This window comes from Anopheles merus, chromosome 2R, assembly GCF_017562075.2.
Source record: "Anopheles merus strain MAF chromosome 2R, AmerM5.1, whole genome shotgun sequence".
Taxonomy (NCBI): Eukaryota; Metazoa; Arthropoda; class Insecta; order Diptera; family Culicidae; genus Anopheles; species Anopheles merus.
In genome coordinates this window covers 43597221-43613112 of record NC_054082.1, presented here as the reverse complement: position 1 = coordinate 43613112, position 15892 = coordinate 43597221, and the positions used below count along the sequence as shown (strand labels likewise).

The 15892-nt window shown below is 49.1% G+C and overlaps 4 protein-coding genes and 1 long non-coding RNA gene across 5 annotated transcripts in view; 1 reads left to right on the top strand and 4 right to left on the bottom strand.

Annotated features, from left to right (window-relative positions):
* Nucleotides 1-435, bottom strand: part of LOC121590834 (acyl-coenzyme A thioesterase 9, mitochondrial-like) — a 2452-nt gene extending 2017 nt beyond the window's left edge. The window contains 5 exon segments of the mRNA XM_041910875.1: nt 2-71; nt 74-169; nt 172-243; nt 311-384; nt 386-435. Coding sequence (XP_041766809.1) covers nt 2-71; nt 74-169; nt 172-243; nt 311-384; nt 386-435 — 362 coding nt within the window.
* Nucleotides 436-519: 84 nt separating this feature from the next.
* On the bottom strand, nt 520-1126 carry LOC121589283. Its single transcript, XR_006004287.1, has 3 exons — nt 932-1126; nt 783-847; nt 520-554 (listed from the first exon to the last, which is right to left on the bottom strand). It is a non-coding gene; the product is annotated as an uncharacterized LOC121589283 (long non-coding RNA).
* A 1282-nt stretch (nt 1127-2408) lies between these two features.
* Nucleotides 2409-5839, top strand: LOC121590830 (RNA exonuclease 1 homolog; the record flags this gene model as incomplete). Its single annotated transcript, XM_041910868.1, has 7 exons — nt 2409-3173; nt 3273-3495; nt 3565-3994; nt 4065-4142; nt 4307-4900; nt 4986-5245; nt 5325-5839. Coding segments are annotated over 7 exons (2430 nt in total), but the record flags the coding sequence as incomplete, so codon positions are not given.
* Nucleotides 5833-11678, bottom strand: LOC121589646. Its single transcript, XM_041908723.1, has 5 exons — nt 9467-11678; nt 8474-9170; nt 8065-8406; nt 6260-6558; nt 5833-6178 (listed from the first exon to the last, which is right to left on the bottom strand). Exons 1-5 carry the CDS (start codon nt 9582-9584, stop codon nt 6012-6014), a joined length of 1623 nt encoding a protein of 540 aa, XP_041764657.1. The 5' UTR covers nt 9585-11678; the 3' UTR covers nt 5833-6011.
* A 42-nt stretch (nt 11679-11720) lies between these two features.
* Nucleotides 11721-15037, bottom strand: LOC121589558 (bromodomain-containing protein 8-like). The gene is made up of 2 exons (XM_041908554.1): nt 14765-15037; nt 11721-14693 (listed from the first exon to the last, which is right to left on the bottom strand). The coding sequence occupies exon 2, from the start codon at nt 14689-14691 to the stop codon at nt 11740-11742; it is 2952 nt and encodes a 983-aa protein (XP_041764488.1). The 5' UTR covers nt 14692-14693; nt 14765-15037; the 3' UTR covers nt 11721-11739.
* Between the last annotated feature and the right edge of the window lie 855 nt (nt 15038-15892).

Sequence of the window (15892 nt, the reverse complement as noted above, 5' to 3'; positions counted from 1 at the left end):
GGCCATCAGAAACAGTGCGCGGGTAAGCTTGCGCCATTTGCCATGCAGGTTCTGTTCCATCCAGACCACTACTCCACCGACGTACGGCCTACCCAGCTCACATGACCGGAAAGCCGAATGTCAGCATCATGCGTTGGCACTAGATCGGTAAAGTCTATTTTGTCAACAAAACGGTTACAAACGTGTACGGCAATGAAACTCCTTCCGGTATCCGGACGAGAACATGCTTGTGAACGACCCAAACTGAAAAACGAAAATAATACATAAGGTAACACGATTTGCAAATCAGTTCCGTACCGCATCAGCTTACCGGCAAACATGTCCATATCTTCCATCAATCGACCAACGCGAACGTTTCCCATGAAACCGACGTACTTGTCCTGAGAATTTTATCGTTGTCAGCGGAATTATGGCCGATGTAAATGAATCCTGCATACTGCGGGGGGTGGCAGGGCACTAACCGATTGCGGTACGTACTTTACCAGATGTTCGCGGTGCTCACGAACGGCGTGTACCCGACTTCGATCCAAGCTTTTGTATTATCGTTTGTTTTACTAAAAGAAAAAGAGAAAAGAGAAATTTTACACCACACAGAAAGTGAAAAACAGCACACCGGGATTAATTTAGTCAGATAGTAAAACAGCACAAAACCGACCAGTCATCGTTCGGGTTCAGGGGTCAAAGTCTAGCATTTCGGAATCAGAATCACACCGTTTCCTCTGAAGGCGTGTAAACATATCTTAGACATCACCGGATTCCATCCCTTTCCACCATCTACGTACCATCGTTCATCGTCCCGGCCGTACACTCCAAATCGCCACGCAAATAGTTAATGCTGGAATACATCCTGAAGGAAAAAGAAAGCAAACGTCTTACTATGTAACGTCGAGCGAGTCTTACGCACGTTCGCTTCAGTGCACGTTTTAATTACCTATGACCGCCTAACGTCACTGGAGAGGCCCTTGTTTCGTATCACTTATCAGCGCGTTGGCCGTGGCGACATTTGCGATGCGTTGGTATTGGACGGTTCCATATCGTTTCGGCTGCCGACTGCCACAAAATTGTCGCTGCACAATATTCGGCAAACCACCAAATCGAACTCTGGTTGCAATCATCTTGCTGGCCAATCTTCGCAGCGACGAGCAACTTGCTATGTATCTCCAATTCACGAGGTTACAGATGAGTAAGCAGAGCTTTTCTAATGAGACGCGCACTGTTTTCTCCCACCAGTGGGGTTTGTTTACGATTTTTTTTTTTTTTTCAGCAGCACTGACAGCCGCTCTATCCACCTATGAGTTTGAGAAATTCATTTTGTTGGCAACATTTCTTATCTATTTTTTAGACTATCTTATGCATGAGATTTTATTAGATTTTCATAAAATGCTCTGTATTGTGTAATGGAAACAGAATAAAAATCAAATCACCCGGAAAACGCGATTTTAATTTACTGAACGAAACACCGGCCCTTTTGTATATTCTTTCGTTAAGTCTACCGGTGACATTCTTCTGACAGCTGTCTTCCTTCGGATGATTCGAAGCGATACTCGAGGAAAGAAAAAAAAATACACACAAAATCTGTGTTCCCTATATTTTCGGAACATACTACACCTGTTTATTATATTTATTCACATCTCTTGAATGTTGTGCATCGTCGCATCGTAGATAGACTGGTTTTGTAAACATCTGCCTGCCGGCCAGACCTGCTAGTGCAGCAGTGGCCCGGGAAAGATGCTTCCGGCCACGGGATTATTTCGGACCATTAATTGTCCCTTCTACGAGAAAGATCTCTGCACCAGGCCGTTCTGCCACTTCAAGCACGCAAAAACAGGTAATTAACGGCTGCCGGCGCGCGTTACAACATGTCCTCCAGCTCGTCACCATCATTTCATTCGTAATTGCAGTTCCACCTCCGGTTGTGAAATACAGTGCCACTCCGAAAAGCCTGCTCAGCCAACCGGGAGTGACGGACCAACCGATGGAGGAGCTGACCCGATCGTACGAAAAGAAGCCCAAGCTTGAATACATCCCCGTGTCCACCGTTGCTCCGAAGTATATTCCGTCCAGTGCTGCAAAACCGCCGCTGCAGCCAAACAAAACGAATGGCGAAAAAGTTCCAGAAACGGATTCGTCCGAAAGCAACGATCAATCGACAGCAGCAGTACAGATAAGCCGAAACAACCGCAAGATGATACGGCCAAGGAGGCACCGCAGGTGGAGACGGATGACGTTTCTGCCAGCAAACCAGCAGCGGAAAAGGGCACAGAAAAGCAGGAAGTTGTGGAGGCAAGAAAGAAGCAGGAAAAAGGGGAGAATGGGGTGGCAAAAGCCCCCATTGAGAAGAAATCATCAGAGGAAACGAAACATCACAGCAGCACTTCGAAGCACCATCACTCGTCGACCAGTGATGCCGATCGGAAAAAGACTCCAGCCACCGTAGTCACAGCTCTAGTTCCCGATCGAAATCCTCATCCTCATCGCACGACAAAAAGCATCGATCATCCGAATCATCTAGCAAAGAGAAATCCAGCAGCAAAAGCAGCAGCACCGCCACCACCACTAGCAGTAGCAGTAGCAGTAAAAACAAACATCGAGATAAAGAAAAAGAAAGTTCCAGAAGCCACTCGTCGAAACATTCCTCGGACCGGGATCGGCATCGAAGCTCATCGGAAAAGGAGCGATCGCACAGTAAAAGCAGCTCATCCAAGAGCAGCAGTAGTAAGAGTAAAAGCAGCACCAGTAATAGTAATAATAGCAGTAGCAGCAGGAAAAAGGAACACCACAGCAGCACATCGTCCTCCTCTTCGTCGGCCAAATCGTCCAGCAAATCTGGCGCAACGGAGAAAACTGCTCTGGAACCCAAACGTACGCCGGCGCTCGAGGAAGAAATCTACCAAGAACTGATAAACAATCCGCCGAGCGACATCGATATCGACAGTGACGAGGACGACGTGATGCAGCAGTGTAAAATGATCTTTGAAGAGTACGAAGCGGACGAACCGAAACCTCAGCAGGAGGAAACCAAATCGAATGGGCAGGTTGATCTGATAGACATGTTCGCGGATAAGTACTACGATGACAATCGGAAGAAGCGTGTTGCATACGATAACGCTACCACATCGAAGCTAACGCCGGTGGTAGAGAAGAAAACAAACCACATGCAAAATGCAATCAAAGTAGGTATCCTTTCGGTGCATCGATCCCGTTCCAGAAGACGGGTCAATGCATCTAGTAGGCTGCATCGTATGTTAACCTCTTTTTTCTTTACTTTGCAGTCGGTCTATCTGCGACAGGAGATCGTACGAAAGCAACAGGAGGAGCTGGCGGTGAGAAAGCGAGCTGAGGAGGAATTGAAACGACAAGTCGAGGAGGAAACCCGTAAAGCGATGTCAAAACCCGCCGTTATCCCGCCCCCCAGCAATGGAACGTCCATTTTGCCGGTCAGCACAAACGTGTTCTACAACAAATCTCCCGAAACGAGTGTCACCACGCCCAAAAGTAAGCGCTTTATTTGCACTATCACGCCCGCGCAACACAGTTCAGTACAGGAAAGTGTTCTTTTTCCAGGTCGGTTTACACCCGCCGTCAATGTGCTAGCCTTCCAGAGGGCGAAGGAAAAGATTGAGCAGCTGAAAAAGAATCAGTCGCCGTACACGCCCGCTCAAACAGCTCCCAAGACAGGAGCACGCGTAGCCCATGCCGGATCGGTGCTGGCGTCAAAGGCGGCTGCTGCGCCGGCGGCACAAGCACCGCCGATACTGGAACCGGCGTCAAGCAAAATATCGTACAACATTCGGATGCAGTATTACGGGCTAATGGTGAAGCACTGTTTGAACATTTATCCCACCAATGAGGATGCCTGGGAACGCGCACAAACGGAAGAATTGGCGGTGATGAAGAAATGCAGCACCGCCATGATTTACAAAAGCAGTGCGCTACTAACCATCAACAAGCTGCGCAAAGAGGCGCTCGAAACAGGGAATGAAGCAGCAGAAAAGTATGTTCCAATTTATCTAGTTTGTTGTTGTTGATATTTGAGTTTTGCATATTGTTTTATGTACTTGAAGGAACAAAACCGTATCTCACGATGTCATATTGGCTGGGAAAATGGTACACAACATATCCTGGAGTGTCAACAAGAAATTGTACGATATTTACCATTATTTCGCTAAATCAAAATTGCGGCATCTTTTGGCACATTCTTGTAACGATGTTTTCCGATTAAAAACTCACTGTCAAAATATTCCGCAAATACTTCGTTCCGCAACAAAAAAAAAAACTTCCCTAATCGCAATCGATTCTATTTTAGGAAAACGGAAGTTAAAACATCCGCATACACAATCGACAATGCACCCAGCACCGTGGCGTACAAAATGATCCACGAGTGCAAACTGACAGAGGAGCAAATGCGTGCGAATGGCTTCCCTCGTGCCACCGAGGTTGCCGGAAAGGCTAAAATATTCACCCCGAAACCATCGCGACCACCGAACGAAAACGAACGCTACTGTTCCCGCTGCTCCAAAGTGTACAATCTGGAAACGTACGATGAGCCACAGGTGGACGCGTGTAACTACCATCCGAAGAGCACGTGCTACCGGCGCGGCTTTGCGGACAATCTGCACAACTGCTGCCAGCAACCGTCCGGGACGCCCGGCTGCATGTATGCAAACTACCACGTGTCCAGCTTCATGGACTATGACAATCTAACCGGGTTCGTGAAAACGATCGCACCGGCCGAAGACTACGAACCGTCGAAGAAGGATATATTCGCGCTCGATTGTGAAATGTGCTACACTACGGCCGGGTTAGAATTGACACGCGTTACCGTGGTCGATATTAACGAAAAGACTGTCTACGATACGCTCGTGAAGCCGTTAAATCGAGTAGTTGATTACAACACAAGGTAACCGGAAGGACAAGCTGCCGTAATCCATGGCATTATACTTACATTATGTGATCAACAACCTTATTTTGGCTTTTCCTTACAGATTTTCGGGCATCACAGAGGAAATGTTGCGTAAAACTACCACAACGCTGTACAACGTGCAAGCCGTGCTACTGTCCATGTTTAATGCGGAAACCATTCTCATCGGACACAGCCTAGAAAGTGACTTTAAAGCGCTCAAGTTGATACACGACGTGGTGGTCGATACGTCCGTGCTGTACCCACACAAGATGGGTCCACCGAAGAAGCGTGCGCTGAAAACACTGTGCATAGAGAATCTGAAGAAAATTATTCAAGAAAATGGTAATCATTTCGAGACTGACTTTAATTCTTTGAGTATCTGAATTAAATTTTCTTTTTATTTTGCGTTTCTTTTCACCAGATGCTGGACACGACAGTGCGGAAGATTCTGTTGTCTGCATCCAACTGATCAAACACTATCTGCGTAATCGCATTCTATGATCGATGAGTTCCCAAATTGAAATCCGCAAAAAAGCACGCATGGTGCATGCGTTTTCATGCGTGTGCGTTCACACGGCATCGGCAACAAATTGTGGCGCCACTCGCGATTCTCACAAACAAATTAAGGTAGTATGCTCGCGGCTACCAATCCTGAACATCGATATTTATTTGTACATGCTCAACATTTTGATAATGTACAACCTGTTAGTTCGTTGAACGTAATTGAACTATCAATAAATTATTGTCAACCCTCTACTGCCTTACGTAAGAATAGAATGCATGGTAATGTGGCTGCACAGTACGCCGTATCATATGAATCTTTGACCAAAAATCAGCAATAAAAAACACACACAGTACTATGTGGAGCAAATAACAAGCATCTTAGCCTTTCTTCGGACCCCACTAAGGGAATTACCAATGATGTTTATTTTCGACAATTTTTTATTTTATTTTTGGTTTAATCTACAACGTTTGTAAGCTATCTGCTTGCTGCTACGCTACGCTTATTTGTACTTTGGAAATGCTAGCATTCATACTGGAAACGGGAATGTACACAGAAGAAGCAGTCAACCGGTCTGATGTAGAACAGCACAAGCCGACCATTCGCTCAGAACACCATCACTAGATTCTGCAGCAATCGCAGAGGAGATGTAGTGCAGACGTTACGCTTCCGCGGACAGTAGTACCGACGAAGACACTTTGACAGCGACAGATCGCAATGGCACAGCCGGGATGCACACGAACCTGGACCACCCCATTCGCCGTGATCGATTGCTGGAAAACAGAACACAAGTAACCAGTCAGCTAATAGTTAATAGGTCATCAGATTTTTTTTTTTGCGTTATCTATACATACCACACAACGGACGACCCCGATAGCACTTCCAAAGATACGGCACGAAGTACTCCAAAAACATCGGACAGCTGGCGGTGCTGTAGCAGTAGTCATGCATCTTGCAGCAGCGATCAATCCCATCCAGCGCTTGGCCGGATCCCAGAAAGCCACAGTAGCACCCGTAGCCCTTGTAGATGAGGGGATCACACCCGGTGGCACATTTGATCATCGAGTAGAGATTGTACACGCCACGCTTTGCGCGGCCATCGCGGGACGATTGGACTTCCACCTTGAGCGGATCCTCTTGTTCCGTTTCGTTGCTAGTGAGACAATAAAGAGTGGTTTAAAATATGACATGGTATGATTTGGACAATAATTTATGCAGTTTGAAAGAAGTCGCTAGAAGTTGAAATTTCCGCGATCGGTGAACCTCAGCTATGTTTTAACGACCAAAATAGAAGTAGATGCGCAACCGGATGCAGTGAATCAAAATTAGAAGCGAAATCTTTGGAACCAAAATCCTTGTGTCCCTGACTACAAAGGTATGACGATGTGTGGCAATTTCAAGGCCACTGTGTAGATAAGCTCGGTTACAGGTGAGCGAACTTAACCAACCGATGCATATTTATATCAGTCATATAGGCCGATTAGCCAACGCACTGTGGTGTACCATGAAGATGAGTAATACATTCTCCTCAAACCTCAATGCTTGCAAAATTGAAATTTTAGATTGTTGGTAATAATGAACTTTACAAAATATGGCTAGCGATTTATAACATGTCCCAGCTTTAACGCGAGCCACTCAGTTAGCATGGAACATTCCTTGACCAAACCCGCAATGCGCGGATATCCGTGGACCACTTGAGAGTCACCAGTATGTGGCGATTATGTTGCTGCTCATACCAAACAACAACCCGCATTGCGTAAGTCATCACGATGTTGATGCTGCCTCGCTATATAGAATCGCTACAAAACGACTACAAACTGCCAGTGCCCTCTTCCACCATCATTACACCGTCCTGGTCCATCGGACGGGACCGCCGGTGAGCTGATGATCAACATAGACAATGGTTCCCCGTGCCAATCCGCGAAAATAGTCAAAAGCAACATCGGTGGAACAAGTGCGTGAACAAGTGTCTGAACATGCGTAATATGGAAAAGAAAGCGCAACATATGGCGGTTGTGTTAGTCGTCCATGCCGTTAATTCGTGTAAATGAAAGTGAAACAGTGAGAACCGAGTCCGAGAGTCACTCATCATAGGCGAGGAAAAATAATCCAAATGAGCGTTAAACAAACAACTTCTGCTTTTTTGTGGTGGAATGTGCGCCTCGACTCGTACGTCAGGGTATCTTTCATAGGCGCGGGATTTCTTTCCGCATCTTTGCGCGGGCTGCGCGCCAACGGACTGCAAACAAGTTCGTGCCGTGAGGAAATGGGTTCCGCACACTACGCACGCGAGAAAAACGTGCGACACAAGCGGCCCGGTACACCTTACACCTTCTGCCCTACATTGGCGAAAGCCGACCATGACTGACCGACCGACTGAGCGTGTGTTACTGCATCACACTGACTTACTTACGGGAGTGCACTCTTTATCAGAAGACCCAGTTGTGTGCTCTTTCATTTTCATCTTCGCTTCACTTTCCACCGTGCGGTTTGGCGGAGCGCATCTTACGCAATCTCTCAGAGTCTTCAGAGTGCGGGTTAATTGCCCGACAAAAAGTACCGACAATGGTCATCTCGCTGGCAGACCCAGCTTGGGAGCAAAACAATGCCCGAGCGCCCCAACCATAACGTCTCGTACAACATCGCACTCCGCACTTACCTCCAGCGCCACTTGGTCGAGTGTCCGAAGGGATTGTTGGCCCGCGCAATGAACACATCCTCGTCCCGGTGCGCATCGCGACTATTCGTGATGGGCCACTTGATGCGTGCGTTGCTCCCGTTGGTGCGCTTGTAGATTTCCTGCAGCTTCACGCCAACGTCTTCGCTTAGCAGGACGCCGGTCTGTTTGTAGCGGGCGGCGGCACTGGCAACTACCGTCTGGTTAACTGTCGCCTTCGACGCCGGTCCGAGGGCAGCCGTCGGTCGACTGGACGGTAGCTGCTGAGCGGCATTGAAACTTGCCTGCAGTTGCGTCGTCTGCGGGGCGAACGTTGTTTTAGGTCTGGACAAAAAGAGAAGAGTTTGAAGTGACGATCACACTACACGCAGCCGGGCGCGTGAGAACTCACTTTTCCAGCACGGGATGGTCGAAACGGTGGCCATGGTTTTCGCGCAACCCACCAGCCCATCCCTCGAGCCCAAGATCATCCCACCCGATGGTTGGCGTGTGTTTGTACGCGTAGGGCGTAAACAAAACGGTGGACGATGTTCGCCCAGCCGTCGAAGCGGACTTGCGCATGCTTTCCTTCAGCATACGTCGATTTTCCTCTTCCTCCAGGTCCCGGTTCAGCTCGTCCATAAACTTGATAAAGTTCCGCTCCGTGCGCACATTCTCCTCGACCACCTTACGCGTGCCATCGTCCATGGTGTCCTTGTCCAGGTGGTCGAAAATTTTCTTCTCCAGCTGCATGTCGCTGCCGGGACTGGCAACAATGCTGGCCCCCGTCCGGTTCGGCCTCTCGCTGAACTTGTTGATGGTGGTTACGTTCGGGAACTCGGCCTCCTCGAAGTCACTGCGCTGGTAGATGAGCTTGCGCACGTGGTTCTTGCCTTCCATCGGCAGCAGGAAGACGTACGTGGGGTTTAAGTTGTCCACGTTGAACAGCGACAGCAGATAACTATCCAGGGTGGTATTTTCTTCTCGAATGTTTAGTATGCGCTTGATGTGGCTTTTCATCTTGGTCGGCCCGAACGACCCTGCATGGTACCGGTGCGCGTGGTGATGCGCGTACATTGATTCCGTTGAGGGTGGCAGCGGGAAGATATCTGTATGTTGGGGAAGATGTTATTATTGCGTTGGAATTCGTGGCTATTTAGGTTTAACATAAATTCAATGTATGCAGATGCAGCAACATATAGTATACAGCAACGTATACTTCACCGAATTGTCCTAATACGAACTCAAACTCAATTTCCCATGAAGTTTGGTCTAAAGCCAGCACTGCATTAAAATTACAAAACCTTTCACTAATGCTGGTGGCAGGACAAATCGGTAACATTTTCCTCATTTCCTCCACCCAATAAAATTTACACTCACACACACACACAAACAACACACTTACCTACGGTAACGGCACCAACAGTGTAATGACCACCGGCAATCAGACACCCCAGCACTAAAGGCACCATCCACGCCCGTAATGAGCCATAGCGCGTTATTAAATTCACACAATTCGTCATAATGTTGCCGATCAACAATTACTCTACGAATGACCGAGCTCGGAAGGGCTCGATATTGCATAAGGGTAAGCCTTTCCTTCACTGCACTGCACTTGTGCTTGCCGCGTTACCGTCACAGACTATTCGAAACCCGTCCGGAATGCGTACGATCCGTCGTTAGGTGTACACTCTCTACACGTTTGCGATCATTTCTATCGAGCCTCTTATCGGATGCGTGGTCGCGATACGATACGTTTCCAGTCTGGCCGCAGTCTGCACGGCGCTTGCAAAGAAGTGAACCGTTGCCACCAACCTGCCGCACGGTACTGAGCAAGGCGCTGGTAATGCTGCTCCGAGCCAAGGCCTCACGCGCACGCTGCTCTTGAACGACGGACGTGCGCACGGTTTCCATTTCCCTCCTGAGGTGATCTGAGACGGTTTCCCCACCCGAGCGGATTAAGAGGAGCAAGTAAAAACTACCCTCTGCCCTACTCCCAGCTGCCTCTGAGATGCACTTGCTGACTAGACTCATGCACTTTCATGCGCTTTCCGTGTAAACATGAATTTTGGGGTTTTTTTAAGTTGTGCGTTGTCTTACTTTTTTCAACACTTGCCATCAGGATGCCACCCTGAATACTAATCGGCGGCACGCTAACTTCCGTTAGAGAGCGCTGCTACGATTTCGCTAAGTTCACTCACGTTTGACCTTCGGCATTAACCGTATTGGGTATTATTGAATTTGAAATTCCCGCTAGAAAGGCCTTCCTTGGGACCAAAAGCCCGGAAGTCCCGCCGATCCACGTAGGCGCCCGCCGTATGGTTCGGAAGACATTTCCTGAACCAATTCTAATTCATTCAACGTTAGCAGCAATAAATCTGTCCAGCTGGTGTGTCCCGGCGCCAAAGAAATTCGCACCAGCAGGTGCCCAGGGCACGTGGCAGCCGGGCTGCCGCAACTCGCCAGGCGCATGCTCTTGTTACAAAATTATAATCGCCATCGGTCGCGAGAGGAAACGTGCACATGAAAATCGTAAGTTATCCAATTACCCGCCCGTCTCCAAATCAAACATCAAACCGCCCTCCTCATAATGCTCATAATGGCGCTAGTTCCGCTTCACCTGGAACTTCACGGGTTTGTAACGCGTGTGCGTGTGTGTGTTTGTGGAGTTTGAAGTCAACGCTGGCTCGGCTGCTAAATCATACGCTCGAGACACGGGGTACTCGGTCTCCATCTACCAAACCGTGATTGCGGAAAGAGCGCCAACGAGTACTGCGGCATTTTCTTGGGTCGCCAGCAGCGTTTCGCGGAAAACTCGTTCATCTTCGCTGCACGATGGTGGGGAGTTGGACGCGCACCTGACCCCCCGCGCTTCTTGTTTTGCGTGCCGTCCTGCTGTCGCCGTTGTTCCGGCAGCATCTCTCGCGCCGGGTCGTGCCTATAAACCAGCAACCGTCTCGTCTTTGTTTGTCTTGATTTGGCCCACTCCTGGTCGCGCACTGCTGTTGCGTAATGGGCTTAATTCGAATTAAACCGGCGTGCGCCAACCAGTTTCCATGCGTTTTGCGTTCCCTTTCGGGTGTGCTTGCTTCTTTTTTCTCCCCTTCATTCACGGCTATCATATTCGCATGGAGGGAAAAGTTGCCCCACTAATCGTTGCTTGAACGTTCGTGAGTGTACATCACGGTTTTCGGACGAATGGAGTGCAGATGCACGACAGCGGCGAGGGGCCAGGAAATATACTGTTGCTGTGAGTGTACGGGAACTGGTTTTTTTTTTGTATCTGCGTAAGGTTAGCGTGAGGCTGTGCAAATATAGGTTGATAGTGCGAAATGTACAAGTTTCAGTTCGCGGGCTCCATTTAATAAATTGTCCGTCTAATAGCTGTTTGAATGGCTGCGCACGGCGTGAGCTAATCTTGTCGGTTAATTGAAATTGACACATTATCACAACAAGCAAACGAGAGTGTTTTAAGACGATTGAGGATCTGGTTGACTTCGAAAGCATGTCGCAAATGTTACCCAAAAATACTTAAACATCATAACGACTAATCAAAAAGCATGTCTAATGCAACAAACTTAAAAAAACCAGTCATTTCGGTTTAAGGTATTTTATTGATTAGAATATTGAAATTCATGTCGAGACACAGCGCACCCCCGTTCCCGCTTCCCCCATTGATTAGCTTCTTCCGGCGGACGAGTTTCGCGTCGTGTTTTTTCGCGAGCTACGCTTGTGCGTGCTTCGGTCGCTGTCCCGGTCCTTCATTGCTTTCGGGTCCATCCCCGTCTCGATAATGGAATTGCTTTCCCGCATCAGCAGGCTGGCCGCAGCCGGCGAACAGAGATCATTCCGATTCAGCATGATCGCATTGGTGCACATGAGCAGTAAGTCGCGCTGAAACTCGGCCGTCGTCCGAATGTTCCCGTTCTCGATGTTGCGCTTGATCTGGGGCAAATCCATCGGCCGATAGATCAGGTGAGCCGTTTGATCCTCTGGCAGTGGTTTCTGGAACGCAGCCGCGTTCTTCGACGACGCGATCTTCGAGTAAACCGCCAGTATTGACTTCTTCCACACCCGGTAGTCCCGATCCTCGCTCGAGGCGGGCGAACCCGGTATGGAGTCCATCACCGGCGTGGACGAGTAGCTTCGTTTCATTTTCTCGTTCGGCTCATCGTCCTGCACCACGAACGGGCTTTCCGAGCGATCGCGATCGCGCAGCTTCCGCAGCGAACGGCCCTCTGTTTCCTCGCTTCGCGAATGACCCGCCAGGTCGTCGCGCAGCTTCTGTGCCTCGTCGGCCAGCCGGCGCCGCGAATAGTCGCGCTTCGCCTTGCCGATCTTCATCTCGATCAGTGAATCGTCATCGGTATCCGTCACCGTCAGCACGGGATCATCAGCGGGTGGTTTTTTCACCGGAGGCTCCACTTCTTTCACCTCCTCCGGTTCCTCGATCGTTTCCTGCGCATCGACAAACACCTCATCCTCCGATACGTGCTTCTCCTCTTTGGCCTTCCTGGTCGACAGCTGGACGATCGGTTCCTCGTCGTCCTTAAAGTCGTACTCGGCGGCAAGCTTTTCCATCGCTTCCTTCTTTGCCTTCGCCTCATCGGTGCATGGGGAGCTGGGTTCAACTTTCACTGCTTCCGATTTCACATCCTTCGGCAAAGCATTCGTTTCCAGCGGCGTGTGCTTTTCTGGCTCTGCCGCAGCTGGCAACGGTTTACTAGCCACCGGTTCGGTGTCCTCTTTCGAAGATACTTTATCATGACTCGCGGGCGCACTTTCCGACGTAACTTCCAGCGATGCTAGCGGTTTGTCGTCGGAATCTTCATCCTCCTCCATCGCTGTGGGTCCATTGTTCGGGCTCACCCTACCGTCTCGCTCCTCAAACTCTTCCTCTTCCTTGGCAGAATCTGACACGACGATCACACTTTCCGGCTGCTCTTGGCCGCTCGACTCCTCGCCGGTGTCTTTGTTGTCGTCACTGGATGGATCATTCGTCGCGGGAGAATTACTGGTGCTGTCCTCGATGGGAATTATTTCCACCTTAGCGTCGCTCGCCTCTTGACTCACTTGCTCATTCGCGGGCTGTGCAACAGTCGACTGCTGATCGACAGTTAACTTTTCGCTCGAAACTGTATCTTTCACATCCCCATTCGTGCCTTCCTCCTTTGGCTCACTTTTACTGGTTTCCAGCACTGGCGGTGGTGGTGGTGGTGCTGCTGCTGCTGCCGCTGCTGCTGCTGCCGCTGTTGCTACTGGCACTGCTACCACAGGAGTGGCGGATGAAGCGATTGTTGGTGGAGATTTAGGACGTTCCACCGAGGGTGCCTCGTTTTTTGAAGCCGTTTCAGCAACATTTTCCTCCACCATTTCCGCCATCGACACGTCTTCCGTGTCCGCCATCAGTCCGATGTCCTTATCCTTCAAGTTGTCTTCCTCCATGATTGAATCGACTACATTCTTCAGATCGACGTCCTCCAGTATCATGCCACTCTCTTCATTTAAAATCTCATCCAAATCGTCCGGAATCAGATCTTCCAACACGTCCATCAGATCCTTCGCGGGATCTGCGTTGTCTTCGCTGTCCATCTCTGTGAAGAGCGCTTCGGACTTTGGGCCGCTTGACTCGTCCGTTTTAGATGCTGTGGCACCTTCCATATTGCTGCCATCTTCCTTATTTTCTAATTTTATCGTCTGCGGTTCTTTTCCATCGAACATGTTTGTGGATGCGGCGATAGCTTCCTGCTTGATGGTAACACCAAGCTGCGCATCCAGCTCAATCCCGCTAAGTGATCCAGCAGCACTGGCTGCCGTTGAGGAAGTCGCTTTGACGGAGCTTCCCGTACCACCTGTAAGCAGATTTGTGATGGTTGGCGATGCCACCGTCCGTTGTCCCGTGGATGGCGAATTTGCCGATACACCGGAACCCCTTGCCTCGCCGGATGTTTTCAGCAGAGATGTTAGCAAAGGAGAAGTGCCGGACTTACATGACCCTTGACTGTCCTCGTCGGTTTCGTCCTTAATTTTTATCGGTGGCGTGGGTGCTTTAGTAGCTGTCGGCGAGTTCGGGTACATCGGACGCCACTGACGCTCGAGCTCGAGCTTCTTCTCCTCCCGCTCCTTCAGCCATTGGGCGTGCTGTATCTGTTCCTTCTCCTTCTGTGCCTTTTCCTGCTCGATCTGTTTCCACATTTCGCGCAACTTTTTCTCATCCGTAACACCGCTCTGTATCAGTATGATGTCCTCCTTCACCTTGATGTACTGCTGCGTTTCCTCCTGGATCGTTTTCTTCAGCTCGATTATGCGCTCCTGCGTTAACTTCCGGAGGATGGATTCGCCCGGCGTTTCGACCGCCGCAACGCCGTCCCGCTCGGAAGCGGTCCGTTTCTTTCGCTTCGGCGTTTCGACATTCTCCAGCAGCTTGCCGTACTGGGCGGCACAGGACTTCTGCGCAAACCAATCGTTCGGTCGGTTCGCACCGCACAGCATCTTCAGCGACCGGCTCACCGACATCCAGTTCTGGTCGCCGCTACACGCAACCGACGAGGCGAGGCAGAGTTTCTCCCTAGTCGACCACTTATCCAGCGGCACCCGCTTCATCTGAAGCCGCTCTTGTATCGAACTCATGGCTGCAAAGAAGAGCGATTGTTGTAAGCTTTTCGGACACTTGCGGCCATCCGCGCTGTTACATTTCACTCACTTCCGTCCGCTATTTCGCTCTGGCACAGGCAAGTTCGTTCTTCCACCGTAGTACCTGCACTATTCTAACATTTTACAAGCACTATCGAATACGAAATAATGGCCCTTAAATGCTAATTTCACCCAAAACATAGGTAAATAGCAATACAAAAACTATTTCTGTAGCCCGACGCCGCAAAACGTAAACAAGAGAACGCGCTGGGCAAAGCGATGGAAGAAATTATTACCTTTCGCTCATTTTCTCAGGCCTTCTCCCTTCGCCCTACAGCAAATCTGTCAAGCAGCTCGTCGAGCTACCCGTCCCTGGCAGAGTGACCAGAAATACCGATTTATCTGTATTCCTACCGATTTTTGATATGCCTACCGATTCACAGATGACCACCCTAAACTAACGGAAATTTCATTTATCCTACCGAAAATCACAGAATTTCTCATAATTCTGACCGAAAAGTCATAAAACCATTTACCAAATGATTTAAAGCTGTAAACTCCATCTGAAACATGGAAATCATCAGCGACCAGAACCAGAAGTTCAACACTGACAACTAAGGCCCGTGTCTGTACATTATGAGATGCGATGAAAATGGACGTGCTGGTAATACAAATGGAAACGCCTACCGAAAACTACCGATAAAATGTTGACGCTCCTACCGAAAACCGCCAATAAAAATCTGGCCACACTGGCGTCATATAGCTGCTCGACAAATCCGTCATTTGAACAGAACCGTCCAATAGAGGACGCTACGATGAAAATTACGTACAGGTAAACCCCGAGATACGCGGTCTCACATAACAAAATCTTTGATCGCAAGGATCTTGGTCGCCCAATTTTTCTGTCGCAAACTTATTGGTCGCAAACTTCTTGGTCGCAAACTTCTTGTTCGCAAACTTCTTGTTAGCAAACTTCTTGGCCGCAACATCTTGTTCGCCTAATTCTTGGTCGCAAACTTCTTGTTCGCATAATTCCACTCAAAACATTTTGGGCCAAACATTTTTGTCGCAAACATTTGGTCGCAAACTTCTTGGTCGCCAATTCAATGGTTGCCATATCCTTGGTTTCAAACTTCTTGGTCGCAAACTTCTTGTTTGCAAAATTCTTGATCGCAAACTTCTTGGTCGCAAACTTCTT